Source organism: Anopheles ziemanni, chromosome 2 (genome assembly GCF_943734765.1).
Source record: "Anopheles ziemanni chromosome 2, idAnoZiCoDA_A2_x.2, whole genome shotgun sequence".
NCBI lineage: Eukaryota > Metazoa > Arthropoda > Insecta > Diptera > Culicidae > Anopheles > Anopheles ziemanni.
In genome coordinates this window covers 22,313,574-22,324,224 of record NC_080705.1, presented here as the reverse complement: position 1 = coordinate 22,324,224, position 10,651 = coordinate 22,313,574, and the positions used below count along the sequence as shown (strand labels likewise).

Here is a 10,651-nt window from a genome sequence, read left to right as displayed (position 1 = left end):
TTCTAGACTTCCATCCATCCAATAGACTTGAAGGGCTACATTTGAGTTGCTCTTGCTAATGTTAAGATATGAAACAATGGGAATGTTTTTAATGTATTCAGATATTCCAACCCCAAGTCATAAGGTTGCTACTGTACTGCCTATTGTGTTTTGCCTCCCATAGCGACATCTGTCATAATCCTATAGTCAGCATTTGCAAGCGGTTTGTGGCGGATTTTTGTGTTAATTTTGATTAAGTGTATGTATTGCAATTATACTCTCTAAGTGTACAAATTAATATGTATTATTATATTTAGTGTATAGTTTTAGTTTTATTTGGTCACTAAGTAGTGTATTTGTTTAACCCCGTCCAGACTGTTTTAGTCGTTGTCAAATTTGGCGCTCTTCTTTGTTTGATCACAAACAGCCCAGCGGCGTTTCGGAACGATTCGGCTTGAATTGTAAAAACAATATATTTTATAATAAAATAGCCATGAAGGAAGAGGCGATTAATAGTCAACACGGTGAGGCGTCCGAAGATGAAGATGACGAGGACATGGTACGTACGAGGCTGGCGTTCGTGGTGCCAAGGAACGCCCCTAAGTGAAGCCTCAGGTATTGTTTTTTAACGGAGTATTTTGTTCTCCCTGCCGCAGCACGAAACATCTAGCATGGGAAGTACCTGCACCGACAACACGTCAAACGGGAGTGAAAACCAAATCAATCGGAAAAAGCGACGCCGGTCGAAAAAGAAAACACCCAAGCCGGCTAAACCGATCTACAAGTTTGCCGGCTACGTGAAGGAAGACCACGGACAGGCTCTTTTCGGGTGCATGTTCAATCACGATCTCAAAAATGGGGAACTACCAACATTCGCGACGGTCGGTAGCAACCGGGTAACGATTTACCAATGCCAAGAGGATGGAGAAATCACGCTAAAACAATGTTACGCCGATCCCGATGTAAGTGATGGTACTAAATGTGCTGATATACCCACCGCTCACGAGTGCATTTTTCAGACGGAGGAAGTGTTCTACACCTGCGCCTGGTCGCACGACGTGGAAACTGGTAGACCCACTCTAGCGGCAGCTGGGCTCCGTGGGGTGATTCGGGTTTTCAACACTGCCTCGCTCAAGGGACACAAATGCTTCATCGGGCACGGGCATGCTATTAACGAAGTGAAATTCCACCCGAAGGAACCTTACCTTGTCATGTCCGCTAGCAAAGACCACTCGTTGCGACTGTGGAACACCAAGACGGACATTTGTATCGCGGTGTTCGGTGGAGTCGAGGGCCACCGCGATGAGGTGCTGAGCTTCGATTTCGACATTCTTGGCACACGGTTCATGTCGTGCGGCATGGACCATTCGCTGAAACTGTGGCGGCTCGATACGGAAACGATGAAGAATGCAATACGCAACAGTTACACCTTCAACGAGGCGAAAAGTTTATCCCGGTTTCCCTCGGAGAACGAACACTTTCCAGTGTTCTCCACCCGAGACATCCACCGGAACTACGTTGATTGCGTTAGATGGATAGGTGACTTTGTGCTCTCGAAGTCGTGTGAAAATACTATCGTCTGCTGGAAACCGGGCAAGCTGGATGATGTAGAGGTTAAGAATAACGAAACCACCGCCACCGTTATTACCACGCTTGAGTTTAAGGAGAGTGAGATTTGGTTCGTGCGCTTTTCGCTCGACTACTGGCAGAAGTATTTGGCACTGGGCAATCAAACCGGCAGAACGTACATTTGGGAGCTCGACACTGACGATCCGGTGAATCCTCGCTGTAGCACTCTATTCCATCCCAAGTGTACGACTGCCATTCGACAAACTTCGTTCTCGAGATCAGGGAATATTCTAATTTGCGTTTGCGACGACGGTACCGTTTGGCGGTGGGATAAAATAAATATCTAATAGTACACTAGAAAAGCACCTGAAAATAGGTGAAATATAAATATAAAATTTGAATAAAACACGTTACTATTTAAGGAATACAATCTGTTCAATTGAGTGTAATTTAATGTTGCGGTTTTTTGGCAACACTTATCTAAGGTGCATAGTTCTACTGTAGCGCGTTATAAATCTTAGTTTATTGCAGAATAATATTTTAACAGTCTATAAAACCAATCGTTCTACGTTCATTATGCTAGTAAACTTACGTTATAGAAACAAGTATACATCATGTACATCATGTACTACATTTGTTGTGGCCTATAATTTGGAAGGGGCCTTATATTGTGTCCCCAAATCTAAAAAATACTGCAACAAGGTCATGATATTATGTTCACTTTGGAGTAAACAATTTTAAACCTATGCCTGTTTCTTGCAAGTCTATGCTTTAAAGAACTAACTTACGCATTATTTATTTCTTCTTCTTCTTCTTGGCGTAACGACCTTGTTGGTCATGCCTGCCCGTAAGGGCTTACGAGACTTGTTTCCCTGTTGTACGTGGATAGTCAGTCCTCTCGTACAGGGGAAGGTCCGGTCTCGGTTGGGATTCGAACCCACGCCGTCGAGGTGGTGAGCCCCGACGCTCATGGGCCGATTTTCTAACCGGCGCTACCGCTCGGCTGTCGCGGACCCCCATTATTTATTTAATTACATTAAATTTACCAACGGTTTTCGAATTTGATCGTGTAGTTTGAATTTTATTGTGTCGGTCAAACTGACGTACTATCAAAGGTTCCACCTTGTATTACAGCCCTTTGGTAGAAACCAGTGGTGGGTAAACCAAATCGCTGCAGGGATTCGAATCTTTCGATTCAAATCCATTCTGAGATCCAGATCTTCAAATCCGAATTCCAATCCATTGAATAGTCGTGAGACGATGTAAAGCAATCATTGCCGGCCTGGAAATTGTTTATCTTAATCTGAACTCCATATTGGTGGCAGTCATATTGAAACCGATTTTTGATAATCTTTCTTAGTTTTGTTTACCAATAAAAATACACAACAACGATGCTTTCTCGGGTCCAGATGTCCGTATTTTCTGTGGTTATCCTTATTTTCTGTGAGAGTCACAGATTTACTGCGACCAGAGTCAAGTTAAACCCTACTTCTCGCTAGCCTATTTCAGGAATGCAATGCAAACCTTACTGGTGCGTTGTCAAACTGTGACTCGAAAATAAGAACAACCGACGAATTGAATACATAAACAAAACTAAGAACGATTATCAAAACATTCATATATTCTGAAAAAAAAAATGTTTGGAATTTGGAACGAACCCACCTCGTTTGTTGATCCACCTTGATTCAATCCTTCAAGGAATCGAAATTTCGAGTCTTTCGATAACTGATTCTGCCAACACTAGTTGGCACCGTCGACATTTAATGTAAACTGTCAAAAAGCGCCCGAGCGTCTTCGTAAATGGCGAATTGGTACATTTTGGTTCCCTCCTCCACCAACGGTGATTGTGCAGCAAATTAGCAGAAAATAAGTGTTTCCTGGCGTACCATGAGTTAGAATCGTTCCTCCAAAGCAAATCGAAACGTTCACGCTCCTTCCCGAGCTCGCTTGCCCACGCCGCGAGAGTGTTTGCTGTGCTGCTGCTGCGCGTTCTAGGGGCAGAAGCGGCAATAAAACTCGCCAAAAGTGCTGCTGTCATTTTTGGGAAAGGGACGCCAAAATACTGTTCGACCAGAACGCTCCCAAAATCGTTCCGCTGCCCGGAAGCTGCGTGTGACCCGCGATATCATTCGTTTGCCATCGTCTGCACTATCAGTTTGGTGGTTACTATCTGCGGTGAATCGAGTTTTTTTTTTACCCCGCAGCTTGCTGTCCAAAGTTTTTCAGGACGCAAGTGGTCGGACGTGCGCGGCGGTAAAAGCAGCGGGGGTGCCATCGATAGAGTGCGTCAAAATCGTGATTCGCTGCTGCGACGGTGAAGAACCGTGCTCGAGCGATCCTTCCGGAGACTAACAGGCAGCAGGCGTTGGTCAACATTTGCGGATTGCTGCGCGTGGGTGTTTTGCTGCTGCAAGTGCGAGGCCAAACCAGCAGCCGGAAGCAAGAACGGGATACAGTGCGTGCCTGACACGGTAGTGTCCGCTTGGTTCCCTTTTCGTGACCGTGAAAGTGCGCACATCTGGTGCAAACAAAGTAGGCAGTGTTAATTTTGTCATCCCTCTTTTCCATTGCGGTAGCATAGCAATAGCGACCGGTAAATAAATAGAGTGCCGTCTGTAAGTCCTCGTTCTGAAGAGCAGAATTTCGCTTATCGACACAACTGTCCACGGAGGGCATCAGCGTACGGGAAATAGTCTGTGATTCAGCGGACAAGAATTCTTCCGAGAAGCAACACCTATTGCGGATATTCTGCACCACAACAAAACCGGGGCCACAATCCCACACACACACACACACCTGGCACATAGTTGGGACCGGGGAAGGAAAACTCAGGTGAGTAATAGGCCGCTTTTGACAGGTTTATCTGACGTCCTCCTTCGCCGCAGGTTTCCTTCGTTGGGCGGGGATGTGGGTATGGTGACTCCTTTCGACCTGATGGGTGTCATGTTCGCTCTAAACCCCCGAAATGGCGCGGGAGGACACTCTTGCGTTGTCGCAAGCCAAGATCGGTCCGTCACAGCTGTACGAGTGAAAAACAAAAAAAAAGCGCAACCAACGATTATCAATCGTGTTCGCCAATGCGGACGGCACAAATGAGGGGGCACCAATCATGTGTGTTGTGTGTGTGTGTGCTTGTCTTCCGCGAATATGCGCGAAGAGACACACAGAAGAACGTTTCGGGGCCTGCGACATGCACCAACTTGCTGTTCCATGATTCATCTGGTTTTGTTTTTCGGATTACCGTTGCTCCGGTTTTATTGATGCTGCTGTTTCTTCTTCCCCACCTCCCACCCCCACCCCCCAGTCTGTGGTCCACTATCATCACAGCGTGACGCGCGAAGAAGTTGTTGCCAACAGCTGTGGTCGCTCTGTTTGAATAGGGCAGAGTATCAGTGCCCCGGATGATCAGCCCGCTAGACGTCATCTGCGTCCCGTGCGCGGGGCATTGGGCGGGAAAGTTTGCTTCCGGTTTGATACCCCAGGTCCGCGAGCACACGCGATGGCAAACGGGCATTGCTGACTAATCAATGCGTTTCGAAACGAGTTCGTTCGTTCGTTCGTAGAGCCACGATTTATCATCAGTGTTGCTTGTTGTCGTACACCGCCGCCCCTGGCTACGGAGCAATGCCGTCTAGGATGGTGTGTTTACCAAATAGTGCTCGATACAATCAGTCGGTCTGTGGTATGTGGTTCTGTTTCGAAACAAATAAACTTGGCTTTTATGTTGGAGGCCGCATGCTCGATGGATAAGTTTGGAAGACGCAATATTATGAATCAGAATTATCTGAATCACTACAACCATGAACGCATTACTGTGCCACCCTTTGTAAATTTAATTGAAAAATTAAACGAATTTGCTTTATAATAATTTGTATGCTTTATTTTATACGAAATTAATTGGTAAACATTAGCTACTTTTTGCATCACAAAATTGGGCGAACAGGTTCGTCTTTGCTAAGAATAACTTTGTTTTGGGGTTTTTGACGAGGTGTTCAACAATATTTACTTAATAGTCCGACCATCTATGGATCTGGACGGCATACAAATTTAGCATTTCGATAATTACTTTCACGTACTTAATGGTAAAACGTCAAATCTTCTTTTAAATGAAGTGGTGGCCTCTTTACTTATGTTCTTGACCGTAGCAAATTCTTTCGAGTTTACGTTAGGGGTTCAACATGTATTATACCGTTGCCAATTATTTCTAGCTTGATTATAACGCTCGATTCGCTTAAGGCCCTAGAAAACAATCGATAAGACGACCAAGTTTCTTGTTTCCAACAGATTGCACGAAGGAGTAACTAACACCTTAGCGTTCGCGTGCTAACAATCAATCGAAAATATGTTCGTTTGGACAATGTTTATTGACGACCTGGGAGGTTTTCGGTCTGTTCATCACCTTTTTTTCCCTCCATGTGGTGTGATACAGGTCCTGCATTCCATTCGTATTTCTCCCGCGGAGGAAAAGACTGTAAGCGAGCGTGATGTTTGGTTTGCCTTTTGTTCTTTCTTCTCGCCCAGTAGATGTAGATGTTCCGTTCGGTAGCCGGTATCGAACGCTGCCTGCCAACTGTTTCTAATTTATTCCATCCCGTACGCGCCGAAATCTCACGACCTTATCGAATGCTGTTCAGCTGTCCAATTAGCATGTTGGGTGTAAATATTGATTTTGAGACTTTTGTTTTATTACCACGAATGATACACACCCGGTGGAATGTGTCCGGAAAAGGCTTAGGAGCGCTTTTGTCGCTTAAACTGTGTCCAAATTTTCGATCACGATCGAATGATCGTACCCGGGCAGGGGTGCCTCGTGGCGCAGATCCCCGTTGATGGCGATGTAGCGAGCCTCCTTCTCTACCGCATCACGCGGACCATCGCCCTCGTCCACCGCCGATCGGAGATAGTCCGGAGCCAGCTGGTAGATTTCCGCCTCAAGCGGATTAAAGAGGCTGCGCTGGTCGGTCTGCACAACCGGTGGGAGCAGCGTTAGACCTTCGGTACCTGCGGCCGGCTCCAGGTTTTCGAACACCACCGACTGCGTGTGGCCCGGGAGGGGTGCCTCGTGACGAGCTCCAGGGTTGACGGCAACGTACTTGGCCCCGGTGACGGTTGGTTCAGCAACGTTCATGGAGCTGCTGGAAGACGACGACGATGAGAACTCCATTCCGGTGGTTTCCGGGGGTCCGTACACGGGGGCAGGCAGGCCGTAGACGGGAGCGGGAACGACTGGGGCGGGTGTGACCACGACTGGAGCGACGTACTCCGGAGCCGGGGTCGGTTCAACAGGCACAGGAACGTATTCTGGCTCGGGATCCTTAGGGAGTTCGTGGACGGCCGGAGGGTAGGGGGCGCTCGGGACGACTGTTTCCTGGTGATGTACCTCAACGACACCACCTGATGGGCGCTTCGGGAGCAGGTTCAGTAGCGGGTTCTTAAGCCACGGATGTTTCATCAGACTTCCGAGGTCGGGCAGAAATTTGGCGTGGAATGGTTGAACCATGGGAAGGTGCTGGTGGTGGGGAACGACGGGCGAAACCACCTGATGGTGGTAAGGCTGCACCGGTGTGTAGACGACGACGGTTTCGCTCACCGGCGGTTCCATGTGTCTAGCGACCAGCTTCTTCACCACATGCTTCGTGACCAACAGTGGGCTCGCCGTGCAGAGCGAGGCCAGTGTTGCCAGCGAGATCGCAACTACGATTGTAACCTATTGAGAGAAGAATTTTAAAGGTTATTACCAGATTGGAACAGAGAATTCTGGACCACTTACCTTCATACTGGGTTCGGATCGGTATCCGCTTCTGGATTGATATTTTGTATTTATCCACAGCAATGAATGCAATGTATCCAACGGGAGACGCAAATGCCTTCTGTGTCCATCCATCACCGAACAGAGGCGTATTTAAATGGGTCACACTCCAATGGTCCAATTTCTCCCACCCACCGCTGGGAAGGAACCGGACCGGCTTCTAAGGGTATCAATGCCAGCCGGGAAGCTTCATTCCCCGAAACCGGTCCTTCCGGGTCATTCGATGTGCGAACCGTACATAATTCGCTTACCCTCCGGGGGTCGAGAAAAACTTTGAGGTCCCTGCAAGTATGCTGTCCCGGCGCCACCACGGGACACAGCTACTACTTGTGGTGGTGATGTTGCAGAAAGTCTACACGGTGCTTTGACCTTCCATCAACCTCGCCGCGGACGGATAAGGGACCACGGGCGTCCCGGTTTCGTGACTGTAGGTCGTTTCTGTCCGGCAGCGGAGGGAAACTTTTGCATCACTTCGGGGGTGTTTTGCGTTAGATAATGGTACAAAATTGCATACCCGCCGAATGCTTGTTTGTGTAAGACTTGAATACGATTGTTTTATTCTGTTTTTTTTTTGCATTCGTTTCATTCCATTTCTATCCCGGTAAACCCGAGGGGCAACTATTCCCAATGCCGTTGCTTTGAAAATGAAAAAGTTCCTGCAATTTGTGTGCAATTTGCATGTTTCGACGGTTTATTGCTCGCAAACAGGAATGTTGATTAATTTAAGGAAATGTAAAAATGGGGGGAGAGAAAGAGAAAATTGCTGGGTGATAATGCGCCATCAAAAACCGGGGCCTAAAAGTATGTTGGTAGTAACCCAAAAAGGACAACACTTTTATAATGATGTATGTAATAGTGGAGGTGTACAATATGGTACAATTTGTACATTAAAGTAACAGTTATAAAATCGAATTTGATTTAATTTGTATTTGACTTGATTTGAAATACGAGCTCCTTTTTAACTTCCTCGTAGCATAATCCGTGGTTATCTAATTCTGTTTCGGATTTATTAATCTATAGGATACTGTTAAATGAATCACTGAATCTGAATTTTAGCATCCAAGACACTTAAACACTGAAATCCAAATAGCGGTCAATTTGACTCAAACGCCATTTTTTTTTGGAATTTCCACAATCGGGTGAATATTTTTAAAATAAATAAGTCTCTTCTAACAATCCAAAAGTACATCAACAATATGTTTTTTCAAATTTTTCTGATGCACGAGTTTTGAGAACCACTAAACCATGCCATGTGACCTTAGTAGAGTTGTGTAATTCAGGTTCAGATTCATGAATTTAAATGATTTTTTGTGTTTTAGAGATTCATGATTCCCAAAGGTTCACCAACTGATGAAAAGTAATGCAAAAAATGGATAGAGGGACCTCCTTTTGTATTTTTTGTTCGCATGATCCACGTCAATGAAAGAATCATGGAGATTCGTTAAAGATTCATGAAGATTCATTAAGGTTTCGAACGATTCATAAACATTTGAAGATTCGATTCCCAAAAGATTCATGAGTCCATCTGAATGAATCTTAGGTGAAAGATTCATATGAATGAAGCTCCCCAAAAGATTCATAAGGTATAACACTAGACCATACCGTCATGCTTTTGAGTAGTCAATTTGACCGCTCTGTTTCAAAACGAAAGAACTTCAGTCGTTTTCCAATATTTTTTAAATCTGTAAACACTTACTGTTTTGTTCATTTGTTGACTATCTTTTGGCGTTTTTAACTATTTTGAAGCAACTCTCCACCATTCCGGCTTGCTCCATGTTCCAGGAAAAAGAAGGCTCTAAAGCATTTAGGCGAGATTCAAAAGTAATGTATTCTAGGGCTAAAGATTCTAAGAGAATTGACATTTGAGGTGATGTTCGACTTTTTATAGACAGATTCATGTACCTTCGAAGTTCAATGTATCGATGAACATTCATTAAAATGCGTTCGGAGTAAAAACTAATTTGGGAGATTCACCAATTTTTCGGAGAAAAGTGCAATGAATCTTATCGAAAAATCCCTAGGAAATCACTAATAAAAAACTTTGATCGCTGGTGCGAGGATGTCTTAACATATAATTATCTCATGACTAATCTCTCTTCGAAGGCGCAGAAGGTGTAGTCTTTACCACCCACCCTCACTAAGCTTTCTCCTTGCAGACATCTACAAACATATTAGTTATCCATAATCCCGCTACTTGTTAACCGGCTGTGCGTGTGCTGTTTGTCTCATTCACCTGATGCCAACGAATGCCACGCCAATGATGATGCATTAGACGCAACTCTTCGCCCCGAGGGCAGACGGACGCGGTTACGTTTTCGGGTTTTGCCATTTGCCACAAAGTCTGTCGCGCGCGCTTTCCGAGAGGGAGACTTCTTCGCGTTTGTCCTTCGTTTTTCCGCAACGGGAAATACTTGCCGAATCTACGCGTAATACAGCCGAGACCCGGTTTCCCAAAAAACATTCCTCAATTTATGCCAAAGACAAACGGGCGGACGGGCGGGCTACACACTTGTCAGGCAGATTTGTCTGGCCTCCCTCCTCCCCCGACGCAATCACCCCCTCTGTGCTGCGTGTTGGGTGTCCGCTATGTTTGACCGTGCAGCATGTACCAATGTACCGACAATTTTCCGTCGACGAGGGCACGATTTACTTGCGGCGGAAAATCTATTATTATCAGGCATAAAAAAAGGAGGGACTGTCCCGTGGTGCGAGTGGACATTTCCCGACCCCCCATCCTCGACGCGTTCGTCCTATCAGTGGCGAGTTTCGTGGTTGATTTGGTTGTGTTTTCATTATTTTGGGATGTCTAATAAACATTGGAATTTCTTCGCTTTGTACTTTCCGCCGTACGAATGATGTGCACAGCTGCATGAACTTGAAAAGCGCGCTGTTAAAGAGGCCTCTCGAATAAGCATGCAGGGTTTTATTGACTCGATATTGTTGAAATTAAAAAAATAGACGAAAGTTTCGTCAATTAAAACAGGACGCAATCGAAAAAAATACCTTCAGAGCCGAGCAACGATAACTAGCGAACCAGCTGTTCAATCGCTTGACCGCAACAACTAGTGCATCCCCGCATATGCATCGGTGTAGGTGCACCTATGTAGTGCACTTACTTGCAGTCGTCGTGGTGTAGTGATCATCGTGCGTTGGACTTTGCGCTCTGGCGTCGTTGATCGCCCAGCATCACAGTCCGATCTCGTGCATCTTAATCGACCACAGAGACATTTGGTCGTCGACGTCGTCGTTCGATTGCGGTTGATCGTTCTCTCGCACAAAGACGCCAAGAGGAAC

The 10,651-nt window shown here is 45.8% G+C and overlaps 3 protein-coding genes across 3 annotated transcripts in view; 2 read left to right on the top strand and 1 right to left on the bottom strand.

Moving 5' to 3' along the window:
- Positions 1-285: 285 nt before the first annotated feature.
- Positions 286-1,936, top strand: LOC131282965 (polycomb protein EED). The gene is made up of 3 exons (XM_058312519.1): positions 286-538; positions 636-941; positions 999-1,936. Exons 1-3 carry the CDS (start codon positions 473-475, stop codon positions 1,893-1,895), a joined length of 1,269 nt encoding a protein of 422 aa, XP_058168502.1. The 5' UTR covers positions 286-472; the 3' UTR covers positions 1,896-1,936.
- A 2,238-nt stretch (positions 1,937-4,174) lies between these two features.
- LOC131282516 (protein mothers against dpp) overlaps positions 4,175-10,651 on the top strand; it is a 32,152-nt gene continuing 25,675 nt past the window's right edge. The window contains exon 1 of the mRNA XM_058312001.1: positions 4,175-4,380. The gene's annotated coding sequence lies outside the window, so the exon portion shown is untranslated. The remainder of the gene's footprint in view (positions 4,381-10,651) is intronic.
- Positions 6,299-7,324, bottom strand: LOC131293186 (uncharacterized). The gene is made up of 2 exons (XM_058321265.1): positions 7,319-7,324; positions 6,299-7,255 (listed from the first exon to the last, which is right to left on the bottom strand). The coding sequence occupies exons 1-2, from the start codon at positions 7,322-7,324 to the stop codon at positions 6,299-6,301; spliced, it is 963 nt and encodes a 320-aa protein (XP_058177248.1).

Coding starts and splice junctions, on each gene's coding strand:
- LOC131282965 (XM_058312519.1), top strand. CDS start 473: ATGAAGGAAGAGGCGATTAATAGTCAACACGGTGAGGCGTCCGAAGAT. Junction 539..635: donor ATGAAGATGACGAGGACATG/GTACGTACGAGG, acceptor TCCCTGCCGCAG/CACGAAACATCTAGCATGGG. Junction 942..998: donor AATGTTACGCCGATCCCGAT/GTAAGTGATGGT, acceptor TGCATTTTTCAG/ACGGAGGAAGTGTTCTACAC.